At 39.3% G+C, this 24260-nt stretch overlaps 1 protein-coding gene across 16 annotated transcripts in view; it reads right to left on the reverse strand.

Annotated features, from left to right (window-relative positions):
- The window catches only part of SGIP1 (SH3GL interacting endocytic adaptor 1), a 238198-nt gene that overhangs the window by 117730 nt on the left and 96208 nt on the right, over positions 1–24260 (reverse strand). For 7 of the 16 annotated variants that reach the window (XM_070786382.1, XM_070786384.1, XM_070786383.1 and 4 more), the window contains exons 3-6: positions 20060–20084; positions 11828–11884; positions 6644–6698; positions 5774–5949 (exon numbers count right to left, since the gene is read on the reverse strand). In XM_070786382.1, coding sequence (XP_070642483.1) covers positions 5774–5949; positions 6644–6698; positions 11828–11884; positions 20060–20084 — 313 coding nt within the window. Of the gene's footprint in view, positions 1–5773; positions 5950–6643; positions 6699–11827; positions 11885–16748; positions 16821–20059; positions 20085–24260 lie in introns of all 16 variants that reach the window. The other 9 variants (XM_070786373.1, XM_070786377.1, XM_070786375.1 and 6 more) reach the window with 2 other exon arrangements.

Raw genomic sequence — 24260 nt, forward strand, 5'->3', positions numbered from 1 at the left:
TCATTTGTGCTGGGACATCTCTTCTCATCTTGCACCCTCAGACTGGAATTTACACTGTTAGCTCTCTGGTTCTCAGGCCTTAGACTGAAATGAATTATACCACCAGCTTTCCTGGGCCTCCAGCTTGTGGACAGTATATTGTGGGACTTCCCTCCATAATCATGTGAAGCCAATTTGTTACAACAGGTCTACCATCTATTATCTCTCTCTATATCACATATATACATCTATCTATCACATATACTGGAGAAGGAAATGGCAACTCATTCCAGTATTCTTGCCTGGAGAATCCCATGGACAGAGGAGCCTGGCAGGATACAGTCCATGGGTCACAAGAGTCAGACATGACTTAGCGACTAAGCCACCATCACATATACACATATATGCTGTTAGTTCTATTTCTCTGGAGAACCCTGAATAATACCCTAGTAATAAAGAGACAAACAACTGCAAAGTACTGCTTTTGCATCAGGAACTGTTACTAGGATATTCTGTGTGCTTTCTCCATTCACTCATTTATCAAGTCTGTGTGCCCAGTATGTGCCATGTACTGTGCTAAGCACAGGGGACAAAAAATCAAAGATGATTTGATCCTGCAGAGACAAACAATAATCTGCAGAAAAACTCCATAAGGACTATTATTATCCTTCAGTTCAGTTCAGTTGCTCAGTTGTGTCTGAATCTTTACGATCCCATGGACTGCAGCGTGCCAGGCTTCCCTGTCCATCACCAACTCCTAGAGCTTGCTCAAACTCACGTCCATCGAATTAGTGATGCCATCCAGCCATCTCATCCTCTGTCGTCCCCTTCTCCTCCTGCCTTCAATGAGTCAGTTCTTTGCATCAGGTGGCCAAAGTATTGGAGTCTCAGCTTCAGCATCAGTCCTTCCAATGAACATTCAGGACTGATTTCCTTTAGGATGGACTGGTTGGATCTCCTTGCAGTCCAGGAGACTCTCAAGAGTCTTCTCCAACACCACAGTTAGAAAGAATCAATTCTTTGGCACTCAGTTTTCTTTATAGTTTAACTCTCACATCCATACATGACCACTGGAAAATCCATAGCTTTGACTAAATGGATCTTTTTGGCAAAGTAGTGTCTCTGCTTTTTTTTTTTTTTTTTTTTTATTATCCTTCCTTTACAGAAAAGGGAATATAATCTCAGAACAATTATGGGGCTCATCTAAGTTTACACAGGTAGAACATGGCAGACCTGGGCCTGCTGTCTGGACACTGGCTTTTTCAATTATTATATGCCTACCTCTTAAGATTCTATAAGAAATTATTTAAACAAATGACCACAAAACACTTGGAAGAGAAGGTGGTAACCCTAGGTGCCAAAATGTGCCATGTAGATTTGTCTTCAGAAGGGTGTTTTACACAGCTGTTAAGAGTGCCATTGGCAGACAGCCTTCATCTGTCAACACTTCAGGGTCTGACCCAGTTGCAGAGAGCCACCTTGGCCAAGGTCATGCCCCTTCTTAGCCAGCCCATATTGGAGCACTGATTGATGTAGCAGTAAAATGATTATTCATCTCAGCCCAATTTAGAACAACTGTGAAGGGTCATTCTAGCTCAAGACTTCCTCAGATGATTAGCTGAGGCTGTTGTTGGACACGCAAAACAGTTTACCTCCACCCTATGCCCACCCTACCCCTCAATACTGAGCCCAGTATCTTTCACACTAAACTTGGAATTAGAGATAATATGCTTCATGGAAAACCTGTTGAGAAAAGGAGGGACTCTGTCCTTTTGGACAGTCCAATCCCTTTGGATTGAACTCTGTCCAGTCCTCCAAAAAGCACAACTATAACATGAACCAAAGTTATACAGAGACAGCATTTGGGTTTAATTTGGGTTTAGCACATTTCTCTCAATGATGAGGCAGTCTCTCAAAAAGCAGTGAATTCTGTAAGATAGAGGGAGCACTATTACTGTTGGAGGAATCTGTATCAATCACATAAATTGATATTTAACTGAAATTGGTATTTTTTAGTTCTGCTGCTGGCTAGTATGTAGGATAACATCAGTGGTATTTAGAAATCAGTGATTAGAAATCTTTAAAAGGAAATTTCCTCATTTCAATAAGTTTGGGGAATAACTTAAAATAGATGGAAAAATCCCACTTCCCATTACTCTGAGATTATTTAAGATATAGCGACACAGAAACTGTCCATGTCTACCAGTATCCATTCACTCCTTTGTCTTCTAATAACAGAGCCTGGGATTTTAGCTGGGTATATGTGTATCTGGGCTTCCCAGGTGTCAGTGGTAAAGAATTCACCTGCCAGGGCAGGACATGGCAAGAGATACGGATTCAATCCTTGGGTTGGGAAGATTCCCTGGAGGAGCAAATGGCAACCCACTCCAGTATTCTTGCCTGGAGAATTCCATGGTCAAAGGAGCCTGGTGGGCTACAGTCCATCCTGCTTTGACTTCAATGTGGAATAGAAATAAAGCATCTATTCTGTTTAAGCCATGACTATTAATATTTTGGTTTCTGGTGAAGCGGATCTACCAATATTCCAACTCATACATATCCCTAATTTAACAACTAATTCAAAACTAATTGAATCCCTAATTCACCTGGGTGATTTTCCTTCTTTAACCTATTAGTATAATATCTTAGGGCTTCCCTGGTAGCTCAGATGGCAAAGAATCTGCCTGCAAGGCAGGAGGTCCGGGTTTGATCTCTTGAGAAGGGAATGGCAACCTACTCCAGTATTCTTGTCTGGAGAATTCCATGGACAGAGAAGCCTGGTGGGCTACAGTCCATGAGGTCACAACAAGTTGGACACGACTGAGTGACTAACGCTTTCATGATATCTTATTAGGAGATCACAACATGAGAAGAATAGAAATTAGCATCTTTTGATTGTGAGTTGCATCCTCCTTTCTCTCTCTCTCTTTTTGTGCTCTGCCTTGTCCTGGTCCATATTAAAACTTGAGTTCTATATAAAAATCAAGGGCCAAGGTAAGATCTGGACTGGAACTATGTTTATTTGTCAATATAGTAGGATTTTTGCTAGCAGCTAAAACTCTGATTTTTTATGTTGCTGAAGCTTTCTTTTTTAGGGAGGAGTAATTTTCATATAGGTTTGTTTATATTGTATATACAAATAGATATATATGATTCATTCATACATCCATTCATTTTATTCATTTATCAAGTCATTTGACAATGAAGTATATATAGTAAACCTATCCAAATAAAGTGAAAATAAATTCATGATAAGAGATATCAAATGGGTTTGAAATCAAATTCATTACTACATATTTACAGGTAGATGAAAAGAAGAAGTGAAACACAACCTTGTCTTAAAATTCTTCAAAAGAAATAGAAATCAGAAATTCAACATCAGCCATTGTTGTGAATCCTACCATTTTCTTTAACTCTATTAGTGTAACAACTGATGCTTTTGTGGCATTAGAACCAACACCTAAAAGAAATATTCTGATATATTCTTAATTGGTATAGGTCCTATTTCTCTTTTTGTACCTGAATTAAGTGTAGATGTATGAACATTTGATTGCGTGGCTGGAAACATCTAAAGTTGTACAAAACATTGCTTATTTTTATCCTGGCACTAACTGGATTTCAGAAGGTTATTTCCATTTATCCAGTTCTGGAGATAAAGTTATATTTATGTCCTTTGTGAAATATCCCTATGTTTGGTTATGGGTCATCTAGACGAGAACAAGGATTCTAAAGGCATGAATATCTTTTCAGTTCTAATCTCTCTTTATAGTTATGTTTATCTAGAAACATGCGGATCTTTCCCTAAAGTAACAATCACAGCTCATTTTCTTACACTAACTGTCAAAAATCACGGATATTTGGGAATCATAGTAATGACAGAGGTAGGTTCTCACATTAGAGGGAGCTGGCTGGGAATGCCAGGGCAGTAGTGGTGGGGGGGTCCCAGGCTTTCTTGGTTTGTGGGGCTACTGGTCTGCCTAACCCTGGGATGACTTTCTCTGGGTGTCTCAATTTAGTTTTTGCACTGTTTCTCTATTTTTGTCAGTCTTAACCACATCATATCAATGTCTCACTTTAAAAACAGGTGTTGGGAAGAGCTCAGAGTGACAGCCACTCTCCTTGTTATATCCTTAGCAACATATGGAGTGGGAGGAATAGCTACCAGATGACTTGAGTACACATATTCTTTTTTATTTTTTTAATTGGAGTATAGTTGCTTTACAATGTTGTATTAGTTTCTGCTGTACAACAAAGTGAATCATATATGAAGAGATATTCTCTTTGATGGAAAGGATTTCTTCTAACTAGCTTTCAGAAAATATATACCACATGCCTGGAATCTTTCTAATAAGTTTTATTTCATGTAAATTTGTTCACTGAATTCCATGAACTTGCCTTCTTACACTTATCCAGGTAGCTCCCCAATGCCCCACTGTCTATTACACCCTAAACAGAAGTAAATATAAATTGGTTTCAATCATTTAAATAAAATTTTACAAAGAATAAAAACATTTTAGTAAGTAAAAAATGATTTGAAAGATGTCAACTGAAAAGTGAAAGTGTGCACATTTAAAGTGTGCACATGTCCTTGTTACTACAAACTGCTTATATTACAGACCAATATGTCAGTTTAAAATTTGTACCTTCCATTGCAGAAGGGAAAGGAAACTAATACATGTCATGACTCCCTTTTCAAGAAGACATCTTAAGATGGCAAGTGAGTACATGATTAAAAATTATCTGAAATATTATTTGCTGTGGTTGATTACTATTAGCAATCATGTTAGTTGACTCTAACAGTAGTGGTAAAAGCCATTATAAGCACTAAAGAAAGCATCATTAGAGATTTTATCCATCCCAGGCAGGCACCCAAAGGATGGGTGATTACAACTCTTATAGAAATGTTAGTTGACATATTCCAGAAGCATAGAAAAAATGGTCCAGCATTTATTAACTATCTCATTCATGGGAAATGCTGCTGGGAGATCACATCTCTCTAAAGAAGATGCCAAGAAGCTAAGAATATATTAGCTCCTAATACAAGAGCCTTCGTCTGCTCTTCACAGTTATTTTTAGAAAACAATTGCAGCATTTATCAAGCACTATAGAGAAAACACTGTAATTGTTGGAACTCAGAATGCAGCTAGAGAAATTTAGTAGATGAGAATTGGAAAAGAAGTACAAGTTGCAGAAAAATACCAATTTGATTAATATAAATAAGGCATATCTGTATTTGGGGTTCCTAAATAGAGTCTTTATGACAATTTGATAATAAAATATAATGAAGCTTGTGAGTTTTAATATCTTTTTAGACTATGGTTTATTATATTAGATTAATATTTCTTTTTGAAGCATTGGCAATGAAAAGGATTTTTCCCTAAAGAAAGCAATCTCCTTGGTTTTCTTTCCATGAGTTTTTATGTGTTGCATCATAAAATAAGAAATTAAAATGTGTTTTTAAAAATCGTTGTTAGTAAATATGTAAACTTCATATTGTTTTTAATTGTTTCAGAAGTAAGTCTGGATAATGTTTGTTATTTTTTCCTCCTTTGAAAAATGCTTGCAGGAAAACGTCAAAAACAAACGTGATCCCACTTTGAAAAGCACAAAAACTGCAATATAAAATAAGCATAATTTTCCATAGCTAGAATGAGCTGTTTCAGGTTTACAGGGTTCATAAAATCATGACCATTGCAGCTATCAGCTTAGAGAGTTTCTGATCTACTTAACATGTATGGGCAGAGCACAGCTGTCAGTCCAACCTCACCAAAGCTTGAAATAAAAAGCCACTCACCACCGGCGATGGGGAAAGTGCAATGTTGCCTATTGATGCCTTCAGTTCATCTACAGTTGCAGCATTCTTAAGAATGTCTTTAGCTTGCAATGGCTTAATCTTGATATTAAACTTCTTGTGTGATTCTTCTTCCTCTTCTGATTCGCTCGAAGAATAAAAGTGCTTTCCTTTGGTAGGTAGAACACAGTTAAAGATGCATAACTCTGTCTTTTCTACTCAGAGGCAATGATGAGTATAAGACAAGAACGATAGCACAGAGGCAGCTGAAGCACACTTGGGTGGCAGAAAATCAAAGCAAAACAAAACTCAAAGTGTAAAGCAGGAAAGAGTCAGAATGTATCCACCTTTCCTTGGAACATGATTAAGGATGGCAAATTTTCAAGGAGCAATGGTTACAAAGTCCATTATGTGTGTACACTCAGCACTCACAGGCCCATGGGAACTTCCTCTCACCATAGCAGACAGGAAGGCTACTCAGCGAAGGTTGTGATGACTTTTTGTGCTTCAGAGTGTGACCTGCTCGGACCAGAGATGGTTTGTGGGGAAAGCACAAGCCAGAGCTAACTCCCAGCCACCATAAGTAGTGTTATCATATCAGATTTTAGAAGACAACCCAGCACCCATAATTTGCACAGTTGTTTTTCAGCACAATTTTTCTCTTTCTCCTCTCTCTCTTTCCTATGAATAGATTAAGGCAAAGTGCCTGCTTGTTAGTGATCAGGCTGTTCTCTGTGCTGTTTATTCATCTCTAATACTAGTGACAACAGGACTTGAGAAGCTTGGGTTTCGGCACTTCTGCAAATCCTAAATTTATCATCCTGCTTTCTGAAAGCAAATGGAAATTAAAATTAAAATATAAAGAAAGGATATAGCCGGGTTCCTCAGGTCTGATGCTGTAGCCTTCTTCATCCAGCTCAGGGGAATTCTATAAAATACAAATGCACATTAAACAATCATTGTCCTGACAATGGTAAAGAAATTACTCACATTCCTTCAAGAGTCATCTAGTTAAGGATATAGACGTGCCTCTTGTTTTGAATGCTATATGTTTATAAATTTACTCAAGGATATTTGGAGAGTCTTCCTATTGGGAAAATAAATTAGAAGCCAATTGTCAATGAAAGAAAATGCTCGAAGAGAATGTATCATGCATTTCCTATATAAGCCAAGGATTATGCTAAGCAACATGGTGGGGATACAACATGCAAATTATCTTTTGTCTGTATTCTGGTAGTCAAAAATTCAAAAAAAAAAAAAGGCAAAACACAAAATATTACTGATAGGGGTCTGAAAGGAAAGGAAGTTTGTGAGATCTGGAAGAATCAGGGAGTCTTTGTGTGCCTTTTGGGTCAGATGGAGCGGAGAGGGGAGTCCGTGGTGAGGAAGAGATTGTACCAAGACACCAAGGCAGGATTGGACAGTATGATTCTCACGGTGAAAGGGAGAGGGAGATGAAGATGACAGGACTCGAGAGGAAGCTGTATGGGGGAGGAAGACCATGGAAAAGAAGACTGGGGTGGGGGCCAGGCAACATTCTAGGGGAAAAGTCTGCACTTGACATGGCTACTGCAGCTTCTCAATTAGCGTGGGACATGCTGAAAGCTTCCCTGGTGGCTCAGATGGTAAAGAATCTGTCAGCAATGTGGGAGACCTGGGTTCGATTCCTGGGATTAGAAGATCCCCTGGAGGAGGGTATGGCAACCCACTCCAGTATTCTTGCCTGGAGAATCCCCATGGACAAGGAGTCTGGCAGACTACAGTCCATGGGGTTGCAAAGAGTCGGACATGACTGAGTGACAGCACAGCACTTGCTGAAAGCAGAATCATGAGGTGTTGAAAATATGCTAAGGATAGACTGGGGACAGAAAAAACTGGAGAAAGGAAAACTAACTCATGATACTTGCAACAATTCAGGTGAGATATGCTAAGAAGGACCAAGTTGTTGGTTTTGGCAAGGGATGAATCGAGGACATTTGGAAGGACAGATTGTGAGTTCTCAGTTACAGATTGGTCATGGGAGAAAAAGGAGAGGAAATGTTCAAGAAGATTCCAAGATTTCTTCCATCAAATCCTGGGAGTACTCCTGGCTGAACTCATTCTAACAGGAGGCAACTAACATTTTTAGGAAAAAGGTAAGAAAGATAAAAGTCTGCATGATTGGGTTTAGTGTTGTCATATTTTAGTTCCTATTATATGGCGAGTACCATGACCTACGTTTTATTTCACTGACTCTTCATAGCAGTTGTGTGTGTGTGTGTGTGTGTGTGTGTGATAGTTGCTCAGTTGTGTCCAACTCTTTGTGACTCCATGGGCTGTAGCCCACCAGGCTCCTCTGTCCATGGAATTCTCCAGGCAAGAATATTGGAGTGAGTAGCCATTTCCTCCTCCTGGAGATCTTCCCTACCCAGAGATTGAACCTGGGTCTCCTGCACTGCAGGTGGATTCTCTACCATCTGAGCCACCGGGGAAGCCTCATAGCAATCAGACATGGAAAGAATCATCCCAGCCACCAGGAAGGAAACTAAGACAAATCAGATGCCATTTCTCTAGGAAATACATATAGCAAATGACAGACCTGGGTCTTGACCCCAGGTATTTTGAGACTAAACTCTGTGCTTGAGAGGGGAAGAGGGGGCAGAGTTCAAAGGTGGCCTCCTGAAGTTGAGGTTATAGGACTGAAAGAAAGAGGACAGAGCTGGAGAGAGAGATCTTGGAGTCACTGAAGCAACATATACGCCATGACCACAGAGAGAAAAGGGCATGAGTGCCATGGAAAAGCCTCTATTTATTGAGCATTTATTATCTCCCTTTTGTCCTTTCAGTACTCAAAGTTAGTTTTTTTTTTTTTTTTTAAGTGCAAGATTATTAAGTTTATTTTCCTGCTAAAAACCTGTACGTGCCTTTTTACTGCACTTAGAATAATAACCTAGCCCATTTTATAGCCCACAAGGCCCTGTCTGATTCTCACACGGCCTTCTTCCCACTGTTGACATATGAGATTTGATCACTGCAAGCTTCTTCCCACTTCTGGGTCTTCATAAAAGTCCTCCTTTTTGTCTGAAAGTCTCTTCCCTCAAATATGAAGTCAGTTAAACCTTACTTAAAATTTAGAGCTTTGCTTAAAGCCCACATCCATCCCTAGGTCTTCCCTGCCAAAAACACAGTGATATAGTCTATTAAGAATAAAACCTTTCTTATTACTTAAAGAAAGTGGAGTCTAGTGTATTAATATAATTATAGCCACAATTCTCTATGACCTGAATAACTTTTAGGACTAAGCAAATTTGAGGGAAATTCTGCTTCCTTTAAACACTCACAAGTTGTTAAGGATAGCACTAAGGTTTAGGGTTGGATGGAGCATCAGAAATACTTGATGAATAATCAAGTATTTCTTGATTATTCATCAATAATCAAATATTGATGAATAATCAATAATAATTTTGTATTTTAATTATCATGCTTCTTGTTTGCTTAGAGTATCCCATTCCTGCACATTAAAGATGTCTATAAAATATAACAAAATTTTTGTTATAATCAAGATTCTACAAAATCTTACAAAATACAACAAAATTCTTTTTAGGTGAAAAAGTGTTAATTTTGAGAAAAAAATTACCCTTGTTTAATATATTTAGTAACTTCCCTTATAATATTATTTATGAACAATTTGGATGTGGGGTAAAATGCTGTGCTGTGCTTAGTGGCTCAGTCATGTTCAACTCTTTGCAACCCCATGGACTGTAGCCTACCAGGCTTCTCTGTCGATGGGGATTCTCCAGGCAAGAATACTGGAGTGGGTTGCCATGCCCCGCTCCAGGGGATCTTCCCCACCCAGGGATCAAACTCAAGTTTCCCGCCTTGTAGGTGGATTCTTTACCATCTGAGCCAACAGGGAAGCCCAAGAGTACTGGAGTGTGTAGCCTATACCTTTTCCAGGGGTTCTTCTCAACCCAGGAATTGAACTGGGGTCTCCTGCATTGCAAGTGGATTCTTTACCAGCTGAGCTACCAGGGAAGCCCATGGGGTAACATAGGGGCTATCATAGATCTATGGAATTGAACTGCGGAAAATATAAAAAAGATCTCAACATTGGGAAACAGGTATAAGGGAAGACCAGGTAATGAGGTTGACAGAATGACATGTTCTGGAGTGTATGGCTGGCATGAATAATTGAATTTTCTTAAGATTCAGTTTTCCTTTCTATAAAATGCAGGTAATGTAGTATTCACCTTCTAAGGTGGTAAAAAACAGTGGCAGATTTTATTTTCTTGGGCTCCAAAATCACAGCAGATGGTTACTGCAGCTATGAAATTAAAAGATGGTCACTCCTTGGAAGAAAAGCTATGAGAAACCTAGACAGTGTATTAAAAAGCAGAGACATCACTTTGCAGACAAAGGTCTGTGTAGTCAAAGCTATGTTTTTTCCAGTAGTCATGTGTGGAAGGGAGAGCTAGACCATAAAAAAAGCTGAACACGGAAGAAATGATTCTTTCAAACTGTGGTGCTGGAGAACACTCTTGAGAGTCCTTTGGACAGCAAGAATAAACCAGTCAATACTAAAGGAAATCAACCCTGAATTGGAAGGACTGATGTTGAAGCTTCCAATACTTTGACCACCTGATTTGAAGAGCTGACTCATTGGAAAAGACCCTGATGTTGGGAAAGACTGAGGGCAGGAGGAGAAGGGGTTGACAGAGGATGAGATGGTTGGGTGGTATCACTGACTCAATGGACATGAGTTTGAGCAAACTCTGGGAGATAGTGAAGCAAAGGGAAGCCTGGCATGCTGCAGTCCACGGGGTCACAAAGACTTGGACATGACTTAGCAACTGAACAACAAAAAGGTGGCAAGAATTTAGTAGCATGTCATATTACGAATGGTGGTATTTAAAAAAATGAAATTCTTATTATTAACAAATGTGCAAATGCATTAACATCAAGTTTAATTTTTATGAAAGAGGAAGTTAGGTCAGATAGTCACCTAAGTTGTAAATATAAAGCCATTTTGTAGGAATTATGAATTTAGGCACTTGGTATGCAATAAAAGTGATTTTTGATGTGAATATGGCCTGTATGTTTTCTATGACTAGAAATATAAGAGCAATTTTGTCCATCCTGTTGTGGCTGGTGAAGTGTGTCGTGATGAGGTTAACTGGCTATTGGGGGAATCACAAGGAGAGTTTAGGTCTCCACTGGGATTCACCCTCACTCCTTGGGAAAAAACAACTGATTGCCATTTGACTTGGGAAAAATCTGTACTATGAGACTAGAATAATTATCATATGCTATGGTAGGAATATTTGTATTGCTCCCAAATTTATATGTTGAAATCCAAACCCCAAGGTAATGGTATTAGGAAGTGAGGCCTTTGGGGGTGATTAGGTCACAAGGGAGGAGACTGCATGATTGGGATTAGTGCCCTTATAAAAGAGACCACAGTGAGGTTACAGTTAGAAGGTGCCTTCTATGAACCAGGAAGTGGGCACTCAATCAGACACTGAATCTGCTGGAATCATGATCTTGGACTTCCCAGGCTCCAAAGCTGTTAGATATAAATGTTTGTGCTTATAAGCCATTCAGTTTTTGGCATATTTGTTATAGCCACCTGAACAGACTAGGACATTGCAAAATCAAGGCCTAGACATGAACTGACTTGACTCAATACTCAAAGCTGCTTATCAATATAATTAGGATTGAATATCTGGAGTTAATATTTTTAAAAGTGTTTTTTGAACATGTATGCCAGGCTAGGGAGGCTACTGAAATATTCTGCAAATAGTTAGCTCATTGAATCCTCTCAATAATGCTATAAAGTAACTACTGACTTCATTTATGGTGGCCAGCAAATAACCAAAGCCACACATAGCTGTTCCATGGAGGGGCCAGATCTCAAACTCAGGTCTAATAGACTCTAGTGCTCTTAGCCTCTATAGCAGGCTACCTGTGCCAGCACCTCCTAATGAGATGTTTCCCTTATTTCTATGTTCTATTTTAAATATAAGCATGCCTCGACTCTTTTTCACACTGAAATATTTATAAAAACAATCTGATACTCACATATCTTTCCCAATCAATTTCTGCATAAAATCCATTTGGTGCTCCATTGCTTTTCTTCTGTAATAAATTTGAAAATACATTTAGAAAAGAAACATTTGAATTAATAAAAAATAAACAAAGAAAACTTGTCTTATCTGCATTTAGCAAGAGCTATCAAAATCCAGCACTGGAAAGACACATTAGAGCAGCCTATTAAGCAACCACACTGGTGTAACTGAATGGTAACTTGAGTTGCCATGACACTGCATAAAAGAACTTACACACTTACTTCACGAAAGACTGTAGGACATGCATAGGGATATTAACAAGTAGCTACTCAAATGTTATATAATTACTAAAGAATCAGCAGCCCCTATGTATTATTTAATCCTCTATACCTCAGGGGATATAACCAGATGTATTCAATATGTACATATTTAAATGGAAATATTTTGACCCACGTTATTCTCATACATGGTTATTTCCAACATATCCAGAGAATATTCATCCAAGTCATTAATTCATCTTCTTCCAGCTTTTCTAACACTGACTCAAGTTTTCCTAAACATCCTTGATAAAATATAAAGGGAATCAGATTCAAATTAGTTAACTCAGCCTCTAAGTATTAAAAAATAGTGTTGATGTTCTTTTCAAGTGACTTTTCTTATGAAATTACTAAAAGAAAATTTGAGGATTAATTGTGGATTTCTATCATCCATGCATCCTAGGCCTCCATGAGCACACATCATTATGAGAGGATTGGGCATCAGCATTATTCTCTCAGAATTATCTTAAAGTTCTATTTTTGGCCCTGGTACTGCCATGACATGTATGGCCACGAGAACTTGAGCAAGGATGTGGTATCATTCAAACCGAAATGTCTAGGATTCTCTATTTCTCGTGAGCAAAGGATAAAAACACAGATGAGGTTGGTAATGGAGAGTCCATTTAATAACATTCCTGTTGTTAGCACATAGAGCAACGATATGTCACTGAGCACTCGTGGATCTCACAACAACACACATCGGATGCTGATGAATGAGGCTTGACGACAGGACACCTAATTTTGCAATCACAAATGAAGGCTGGTTGAGCTACAATGTTAACAGCTGACACCATTTGACAAGTAGGTAGGAGAAGAAACCTTTTCATCTATGCATGCAGAATCACTAAAAAACCAAATCAGAGGTAACCTAATAACATCATCATTGATTGATACTGCATGTTGATTGGGTGCTCTAAGGATTAGCAGTAGTTGAGTGAGGGGAAATAGTGTGTGAGGAATAGATAATGTGTCCATTATTTTCCTGTCTCTTCCCATATACCAACACCGCACTAGAACTTACAAATGCACAAATTCTGTCCTGCCTCCACCAACCAACACACTGGGACAAAGGGCCCATGCCCCATATCCCTCTTCTTTGTCTTGCTCCTGACAAAGATTATATGATTAATCAGACTACATCATTTTAAGCTTCTCATAGAATTGCCTTCATTGCATTAGTGCTTCAGTGATATTCTTTGCTATTTGAACGAAGGTTGTTTTAAAAACTTGCCATATCAACTTTGCACCTATATAAGCTATGAAGCTACTTTTGAGGACATGCCATCTCATAATAAAAAAATCTCTCTCGTGGTGAATGGCATGGTTCTTACTTCCTTTTTGTCATACTTGTTTTCTTTTAAAATTTCTACTTTAACAATGTTTGCATATGTCTTCCTTGCAAAACTCTCCAAATCCTCCTTATAAAGCTGCTGCTGCTGCTAAGTTGTTTCAGTCTTGTCCGACTCTTAGCGACCCCATGGACTGCAGCCTACCAGGCTCCTCTGTCCATGGGATTTTCCAGGCAAGAGTACTGGAGTGGGGTGCCATTGCCTTCTCTGCCTTATAAGGCATATATAATATATTCAAAATACAAATGTAATTTAGGGTAATGCGAAATCAAATGAACTAAGCTGATCTCAAAAAACTAAACTTATGAATTCTGTGATCAGTATAGTACTATTAATAGATCTTTTAGTCCTTAATTCTTTATTACAAAGAATTGCTATCTAAAAACCAGAGATTAGATAAATTATTGAGTTCAAAATTTTTGAAGTTCTACACGTTTGCTTCCATGATAATCTCATCTCTGTAACCAAAGCCTTTCAAGACCAGGATAGTTGATAGGTTCAGCTAAATAAAGACAAAATGAGTGTGTGTATTTCTTTACTGACAATATTAGAAATACAAAGTTCCTCAATTTTTTGAATTTTCTAGATCTGGGCTGAGGGAAAGTTTCTCAGTTTCCATGGAAACCAATGGAAGATTGTGATAAAGAGAAAGCAAAGCCTATAAAAAGAAATTTCTTTTAAAATAATAACACTTTAAACATAAATACTACACACAAACAACAAACCATAATAGTACATTCTTTTGGGTCGATATTAAACACACACACACACACATATACACACAGTTCTCTTAGAGAAATTAATAATTTAGCATCATTCACACTAGTGAATTCTTACAAATATATTTGGTTTTGCAAGTGGAAATTATCAAGTTAGAGCTAATGTAGAACCTGGTTGAAATTCTTCTGGTAAAACTCTAAAGAAGCAATTCTCCCAGTTTAACAATTTAAGCAGCTCATAGTGGTGATATGGAGGTAATGGCTCTATTGATTTTCAATTGGGAAACAGAGTAAAACCATGGAAGAATGTAATTTAAGTGGGGAAATATGTAAAAATTAGGCTTAATATTTAGAGCAATATTGGCTATTCACCAACATATTCAATATAAAGAGAGATTTTTCTCTTGAAGTAAAAGGTATGTATTTTTAAAATTCTTTTCTATATTTTCTAAAATCCACAATTTACATGAATCACTTCTAAAACTTGAATATATGACTGTTATTTAAAGATAATCAAGGCTGATAGCAATATCGATCATGTTTTAATAGGTATTTTACTTTGGTCAAGCTTATTATCTCCTCTCAGATAATATGATTGGTTAGATCAATAAGTGTAGTAAAATTGCATTCAATTATACATTCATCAAAGTTCTTAATTTTAACTGTGGATGCTCCTCTTTTCCAAGGTCAGATCATGGCCACATTGTGCTCTTTGGTGAGAAGTATTAAAGACATGTGAAATACTGCCTAAATATTATCTTTTTGCCATTGAGATAGACTTGTCTCACTTTGTAAATAACCCTATGCTGCTAAGTCGCTTCAGTTGTGTCCGACTCTGTGCGACCCCATAGACGGCAGCCCAGCAGGCTCCCCTGTCCCTGGGATTCTCCAGGCAAGAACACTGGAGTGGGTTGCCATTTCCTTCTCCAATGCATGAAAGTGAAAAGTGAAAGTGAAGTCGCTCAGTCGTGTCCGACTCTTATCGACCCCATGGACTGCAGCCTACCAGGCTCCTCTGTCCATGAGATTTTCCAGGCAAGAGTACTGGAGTGGGGTGCCATTGCCTTCTCTGAACCCTATTGAATAGCACTATCCAATAGAACTATCTGTGAAGAAGTAAATGTTCTGTATGTGTGTTGTCCAGTATGGTGGCAACTAGCCACAAGTAGCTATGGAGTGCTTAAAATGTGGCAAATGTCACTGAAGAATTGAATTTTATTTTATTTTTAAAAATTAAAAAAAATAGGTATTTATTTAACTGAAGTATAGTTGCTTTATAATGTTTCTGGTATACAGCAAAGTGGTTCAATTATATATATATACACACACACACGTGTATATATATACACTCATTCTTTCCCATTATAGGTTATTACAAGATATTGAATATAGTTCCCTGTACTATCAAGTCGGAGAAGGCAATGCACCCCACTCCAGTACTTTTGCCTAGAAAATCCCATGGACGGAGGAGCCTGGTGGGCTGCAGTCCATGGGGTCGCTAGAGTCGGACACAACTAAACGACTTCACTTTCACTTTTCACTTTCATGCATTGGAGAAGGAAATGGCAACCCACTCCAGTGTTCTTGGCTGGAGAATCCCAGGGACGGGGGAGCCTGGTGGGCTGCCGTCTATGGGGTCTCACAGAGTCGGACACGACTGAAGCGACTTAGCAGCAGTGCTATAAAGCAGGTCCTTGTTGTTTATCTATTTTCCATATAGTAGTGTATATCTATTAATCTCAAATTCCCAATTTATACCTTCCTCCCTTGGGTTTTTCCTTGATAAACATGCTTGTTTTCTATGCCTGTGGGTCTATTTTTGTTTTATAAATGGGTTCATTTGTATCTTTTTTTGTTGTTTTAGATTTCACATATAAATGATATCATATAATATGATGTTCATCTCTGTCTGCCTTACTTCCCTCAGCATGATATTCTCTAGACCTATCTATGTTGATGCAAATGGCACTATTTTATCATTTTTTATGATTAATAGTTCATTGTATATATGCACTATGTATTTATCCATTCATCTGTTGATGGCCATTAAGTGAGGAACTGAATTTTAAATAGCCACATGTGGCCACCATTTTGAACAACCCAGCTAGCATTGTTGTATAGTCTGGGCCACCAGGATCAGCACCCCAAGTCCACTGTGAAGTACCTGAGGTCCCACAGGCCCAGGTCCTGCCAAATTCCTAATGTTACTTAGATAGTGCTTACCCTAACAAATGACTACTCAATATGTATAATGTTGTTTATATTATAGCCAAAGTTTTCTTAAAGATAGCAGATTCTTTTAAAAATCTGAATTGCTGTCCTTTTTCTAAGACATAGGCATGTCTCTTATGCCTGATCACTTTTTAAAAGTATATTCAGACATCAACATATACAATCTATAGAGTTGATTTAAAAATTGGCCCCAGTATTGGGGAATACTATCTAAGAAAGAGTCTTAAATGCTTTTGTGTTTTCAAACTTCAAACTGGGATTTTACTCACTGTTTCTACAACCCCTTGGAAATTTTAAACTAAAATCTGTTTCCTTACCGAAACTTTTTTTCCTCCTTCACGCACGCACTCTGCTTTGTTATTGTAGGGTGGTTCATGTGGGCTGGGCTGCTGGAATTGATTGTTTTCATGTAGAAAAAAGTTGTTAAAGGATCTGTTTGTTCTTCAAGACACATATAAAGAATCACATGGAGTCAGCAAACATACCATAGAGGAAACAACATCTAGGCCAAATTGGAGGGCCTACCAATCTTGGCAGGGTTCTCGAAGAAAAGAGTGGACTTTGGGGCCCATAATGAGGCTCTATTCAGCAGGCCAGTGTGGCTAGGCCAGGAGAAGAAGGGAGAAGGGGAAAGCGGTGTCCCCGGCACCAGGGGTGATGTGAATCCAGTCCTTATTCAGCCAGCACTTAATTTATAGGTAGAGACCAAACACTGGGCCACACCAGAGACTGAATAAAGATAGTTGGATTTCTAATGGCAGTCTGAAAAGGCTAGCTCCACTGTATATTTCCCTGGATCATAGCCTTCTGGGGAGACATCAAGACAGAGCACACACAGCTGCCAGCTCCAAATCTGGACCCTTTCCTGCACACGTGTTCAGGATAAGCTGAGATCTCCCCATAGCAATGAACGTGACATCCAGTCCCCTGGTCTAGGGGTGGATGGAAATCTGAACTGCTTAGGAAAAACTCAGAGTGTGTCCTGCACAAGTCAGAGTTTGTCTCTGGGTTAGACTGCATTGCCACACAGATGCCTAAAGTCTCAAACTTCGAGACAGACAGCTTGGCCAGGAGTGGGCATATTCGACCAGTGGAGAGCAGGGCAAGCCCATCTCGCTACATGCAGCCCAGCCACAGAGCCTCTGTAGACAAAACCTCAAAAGCCTTGTCACCAAAGATGGGCTTCACTGGATTTGCAGAAACTGAATTTAAACAGTTAAACCTGTTGTGTAACTCCTGTGTTGACAAAGTCATTTATAAGCATGAAGTGGGTACACCAACACCTATAGTTTGTAGAACCACGTTAGTGAAACCATAAATTTCAACTTCAGATATTCAGAAAGAAATCACTTTAAAGCTTACTTAGCCACGTAAAAGTGGACTGGCTCCACTGACATAAGGTCTTAAAGAAATCAGTCTGAGTTTGAAAGAAAATAAGGTTGAGATTTCCAGGGTCTAAATGCAAATAGAAATTTTGGACTTCTATAGCAACTAGTCTGAGAAGGCGTTCTCAAAATTTGGTGCCCATAGTACGTGGGGAAAACTGGAGGCACATTTCCAAGTGGTAAAATATGCAGCTGGCTTCTGCTGCTGCTGCTGCTAAGTCGCTTCAGTTGTGTCCGACTCTGTGCGACCCCATAGACTGCAGCCCACTAGGCTCCTCTGTCCCTGGGATTCTCCAGGCAAGAATAGTGGAGTGGGTTGCCATTTCCTTCTCCAATGCATGAAAGTGAAAAGTGAAAGTGAAGTCGCTCAGTTGTGTCTGACTCCTAGCGACCTCATGGACTGCAGCCTACCAGGCTCCTCCATCCATGGGATTTTCCAGGCAAGAGTACTGGAGTGGGGTGCCATTGCCTTCTCTGATGCAACTGGCTAACAATGTCCAATTACCTAGGAAGCTGTACACCCTGTTTCTGAGAGCATGAATTTATTTTGAAGGCAGCCTATTTTCCAAACAGGTTTGTATTATTTCCTGAGAAATCAAAATTAAATAACTCCTCTTTTCTAAAATCATGACCAATGATACATTCGTGGCAATTCCAATTAAGGAACAGAGGGCACGTCTGCTGGTAAATAACTCGATGTGACTGGGCATGGTGGCAATGACAGAGGGATTGGGGAACTCAGGGCTGAAGCCCTGCCTTAGGATGGGTGAGTCTGCAGAATCGCAGCGGGGCTCATGGGCACAGCACATACTGAGTCACCGGTTGCACACCAGTGCTGTGCCAGGTAACAGGTGCATGTTCCCCTCAAGATGCAAACAGGGGGTCCCTAGAAGAGCAGAGACCTGAGACAGCAGGGGGGCTTCAGAGACGATGACCAGAGGCATGGGAGGAGCTTTAGAGAAAGAAAAAAAAGGACAAGACTGAGGGTGCCAGAGGGAGAGAAGCAAGAGACAGCAAACCAGCCTGGGAGCAGCATGGAGGGAAAGCAGAGACTAGCTAACAGAGCCTTGCAAGGGTGAGAATGAAGGGGACAAGAAAACTCAGGGAGGGGACTGAGACAGAAGCAAAGAGAAGACACAGAAGCAGAGTACCTGAGACAGAGTTAACGAGAAGGCTCTGAGCCAGAAGCAAGAGGTGAGGAGAAGCTGAGTCTTCTGGGTCTTTTTTTTCCCCTGCTGAATAGAGCCTTGATTATAGTGTTACCCAATGTCTGATAAATTTCAGTCTACTTCCTTAACATTTCATGGAGAGAACTACATGAATGCAAAAGGCACCCCAAAGCTAAGAACCTTGAGTTAAATGTGGGAGAAAAACTCCTACCATAGCTGCAATTAACACCCCAATTTAGGTCTAATATTATAAAGGGTGATTTAAAAAAAAATTATCTATCAGGTTTATTTTAGTTCCCACTCCAGCCCAATGAGCCTAATGTGAGTCCCCTTTTTTTTTCCTCCTTCAATAACAGCTGTTCTTTTGAACCTTCTGAATAGGCATCTGATTCAGCTTTGAAGGAAGTCATTTTAGAAGCTGGTGCAGCCTGTCATCAGGACAACTTGGATAAACCCAAGCTCATGCACCACCGACTTCTCTAAAAAGGCAAGAAATCTGGTGACCAGTGAGGAATCAGAGTTCCTGTTAACTCTTAAACCGGTGAACACATTTTCTTCCTCCAGGCTGTAAATTCAGGCATAAGTGGTTTCAAGACCATTCCCTACTTATGAATTTAATACAGAAAATGTATCTGCAGCTCAACTGCAAAAAGGGAAAGGCTTCTTTCAATTTTATTGGATCTCAGCTCCATTATGACTTTGTGGCCTCTGTTGGAGAAAAGCATTCTCATATAATGAGCTCTTATATCATTAAATTGGAAATGAAATAACAGTTGATGGTAGCAGCCCCTGCAGGAACTGTCTGACTTTTGACCCATCATATTGATGACTGGTTGCCTTGCCTGCTCTGGGGCAAGGTTTTAGGTGAATGCAATAAATAAGTTTAACTTGACCAAGACTGTATTTATGTCCCGTGCAATTACTACAAAAAATTACAACAGTGAGAGGTCTGAAAAGTCATTTAAGCTCATTTTTCCCCCTGGCAGGAAAAAAAAAAGAAACGGGGCTTTAAGAAATTTAAACTAGCATAGGTTGAAATGCAAACCTACTAAAAATGGTCATTTAAATACTTACAATTCCATCTCTATCTGGTGAACCTCTGTAACAAAAAGAAATTAGTAGCTATTAGGAAAATGAATCATTCTTGCTACACAGACTCAAGTACAACAATAAGAGTCATTAACCACCTCTCGCCAGTTCCCACCCCAATAAACCTGGATAATGAAAGCTACTCAAAACAAATTGGTTGAATGATATTTCAGTGTGGGGTGTGTGTACATGTATGTGGGAGGGAGAGATTCATTGAAAATTGAAATCCAAAAGGCACAAGTTGTTGGCGCAGTGTCTTGCCCACTTTTGAGAGAATTCAGTAAGAGCTGTCCCATTTAATCAGCTGCCATTTAAAACTACCACCAGGAATGCCAACTGATTTGTTCTCTCATCTTCTCCCCGTAAGTGGTCTTGAATTTCCTCTTATAAGAAGGAATTTCTATGGTATTTTTCAAGTCACTTTGAGAATCTGTATTTTCCTCCATCTTTCTATATTTACTGCTCCTTTGATTACATGAGAACGGGAAATGAAGGGCAATTTTACTAAATGGTTCACTTTGATGACTAAAGTCCAGGGTATTTAATCCACAGTGATCCTAGGCTACAGTGTTTAAGAATAAGGTCTTTAGAGAAGGATGAATCTAGGTGTTCCGACTCTATTATTTACTAATTCTCTGATCTTGGACAAATTACTTAACCTCTCTAAGTCAGTTTAAATATGATAAGTATATAAAGAACTTATAATGATTCCCAACACACACTAAGTCTTCAAAAATGTTTGTTACAGGTTTTTTTCCTCTTCCATGATGGCCCTGCCCTAGGAACAAACACAAAACTGCCCACTTGCAGCCATATTAGACTTTATAGCAATAGAGGAAGGGTATTACTGTTACTCTGGAAAATTGAGGAGGAACAGAAGAAAGGGAGAAGTAAAAGGGTAGTCATTGTAACTTTATAACCTCATATTAATTCTAATATTAATATTTTAATTAATGTTAATTCTAATATTAGTGTTTTAATATTAATTCTAAATATTATTTTATTAACATGGAGACCAGAATCATGCTCAGGTGAGGACCTGCACTGTTTGAAAGGAAACCTTAGTAAGTGCTTGGGTGGAGTGAAAATAAAAGTCCCTTAGTCATGTCCAATCTTTGCGACCCCATGGACTATAAAGTTCATGGAATTCCCCAGGCCAGAATACTAGAGTGGGTAGCTGCTCCCTTCTCCAGGGGATCTTCCCAACTGAGGGATCGAACATCGAACCCAGGTCTTCCGTATTGCAGGCAGATTCTTTACCAGCTGAGCCACCAGGTGTGGCTGGAACTGTTCCTTAGGAGGTGGGATCAAGTAAAATGTTCTTTATTTGCTGGGACATCTTCTTAGCTCCAAGGTTTGATTCCTTTCCCTGCCAACACCCCCTTCAAAATTAGCAGAGCATTCTACTTGGATTACAAAACATTTGATGGGAGTGCATCACTTTTCATAGTCATTTCCCTGTGGATGCAAGAATGAATCAGTGATACAGGGGCTAGAAGTAGAGAGGACCCTGATTTTGAAAGACCATGAGAGCTGACAGAAGTCTGAGGGTGTTTGGACATTTGCTGGCTATGAGAATTCCGAACAGTTGCTTCAAAGAAATTTCATCTAAGAAAGAAGGATAGGAAGAGTTATATATAATTCATTGAACAAATATTGAGTGACTTATAATGGGTCAGGCACTAGGCTAAACTCAGGAGATAAAATGATGAAGAAGATATGCTTTTAAGACAAGCAAGTAAATCCAGTGGGTTATTATGACCACAATAAACCCAGGTGGCAAGAAAGCACAGAGAAAAGTACCGACTCACACTCATCAAAGCCAATTTTCCTTATCAGATTTATATACTGAAAAAACAAACAGACATTTCTTACTAGGATTTCAGCCTCTGCTAAAGGGATCAGGAGAGAGGAGAGTTTGTTAACTTTTGCGTAGGACAGATACAGCGGCACTCATCCTCACGGGGCTGTTTTTAGGGGCAGGTGATAGATGTAAGGGGATCTAAAATGGGAGGCCACTTGGTTTCATGCATATTACCACTATAGGGATGGCATTTCAAACATTTTCATCAGAATAAATGTAATTGTACACAGCAGTGATGATGTCTGTTTGAATCCTTTGTCTTATCCATTGATGGAAATGAGACTGGTTCTTCCCAGTATGGTGGTAGTAAGCACGGTGATGCAGGGCACCAGCTGTAGCACCAGACTGCAGGGTTCAGTCAGCTCAGATCTCCCAGCTGCATAACTTTGAACAAGAGCTTCACCCCTTTGTGTTTCAGTTTCCTCAGTTACGTAATAGCTGTGATAACGGTATATACCTCACAGGGCTATTAAAGGATTCAGTGAGTTAATATAAATGAAGAGCCTGGAATGGTGCCTAGAACATTGTAAATACTCATAAAATGTTATCTAGATTAAAGTTATTATATCAATATAAGCTGGCCCAGGATGAGGAGTAGAGATTTTAGTAGCCTCAGACAATTGGACATGTCCTCAATTTATTTCCTAACCCCCTTTTATTAAGTTTTATGTGTTTAAATAAATACAGCAGACCCACTATATTTACTGACTTGCATTTAAAACTGATCATCTACCAGGCACCTTTTGCCTCTGTTTTTAAAAATGACAGTTACCTCTTGCCACTACTCCCTTTTCTTTTACCCCGCTATTGGCCTTGATTATAATTTTATCCATCTATTCCGTTTTTTTTTTTTTTTCCCTTCCTGGGTGATAAAAGAACAGGCACTTGATTCTGGACTAGAAAACTGGCTCCATGTCTTATTTTCTGGGAAGCCTTCAGCAATTAATTCATTTTGGCATTGATTTCTCATCTCTAAAATTGAGATATTACTTCTAACCTTATTGAATTACTGTGAGGATTAAAAAGGATATCAGTGCATTACAAAATACCTTGCACAGAGCCTGCCATTTAGCACAGGCTCTCTCTTTTCCTCTTTCTATCAGCCACTGTAATGATGATCAAATCAGGAAGCTCTGGTTCTAACCCCACTCTATCTAAGGGCACCCAATCAGCTGAATTTGGAGCTGGCAGCTACCATAGCAGGTTGCTTGGCAACCCTCATGGAGTTGCAACAGCCCTGAAAACAGTTTGAATCAGCAAGGTTCAGTGATGGCAGACTATCATAAGCATTACCTAAATTTGAAGGGATAGCACATTGCCAGAATATTTCCCCAGCCTTCTGCAAGAATGATATGTGACCCAATCAGAGATCAGGGGGTTCCTGAAAGGCAGAGGCTTACACTAAATGGCTTGTCTTTTGACCATCACCGCTGATGGAACCAGTTTATAGCTAATTTGCTACACCTAAGTAAACTGGGACACTCAGATTATAAGAAGTGAAAGAGATACTTGGGATTTTACAAGCAAATGTCTCATTAGAGTACTTCAGAGAGATGTCGGCCATCTACCCAAAGCCGTGAGGAGTAACTTTCTCATTTTCATGATTTTAGAAGTGATGATGGAAGAGCGGTGCTTTCGCCAAAGGCAAATAGCTCAGCCTGCCCAGGGGAGGTTGTCTGACCTCTTTTCCCTTTTCAGGGACTTTTTATCCTTTTTAGTTTTCTTCACACACCAGAGATTACGTGTAGTCAGCTACAGACACTATCTTCAAAGAAAACTGGATTTGGTTTCTGCTAACAACATTCTCCTGAGATACGTCTAATAGTATCCCACATAGCATGTGGCACATTGTAGGTGACACGATGTTGCTGACAGACGGACTGCGACAGAGTCTGGCCTTTCAGGGAAATTAGACTCTAACGTCAACGCAGGCCCATTAGAGGAAAGTGTATTCTAAGGCCGGGGAGCTATTGGCAAAGCTGAAGCCAGGGCCCAGGTCTCCTGACTCTGCTGAATGAACCATCTCCTATTCTGATTAACTTTTCAAAAATGTCAATTTCTTAAGAAATAACGGAAGTTGTATAATGCTCAGAAATTTTTCTAATTTAATCATTTAAAAACATTGGCAAGACTAGATAGAGCAAATGTAGTTTCCATGAAATAACTATTTACCAAAAGAGAAAGCACAAAGAAAAGGTAAGATCAGGAGACTTAACATCTGATATTTGGACAAAACATAGCTTTTTACCCCTCAATCGGTTACAGTCTCTGGTTTAAAAGCCTCAAGACTTCAAGGTTGCGCACTGTCTAAGGAAGAAAGCC

The sequence above is a fragment of the Bos indicus genome, chromosome 3 (assembly GCF_029378745.1).
Source record: "Bos indicus isolate NIAB-ARS_2022 breed Sahiwal x Tharparkar chromosome 3, NIAB-ARS_B.indTharparkar_mat_pri_1.0, whole genome shotgun sequence".
Taxonomy (NCBI): Eukaryota; Metazoa; Chordata; class Mammalia; order Artiodactyla; family Bovidae; genus Bos; species Bos indicus.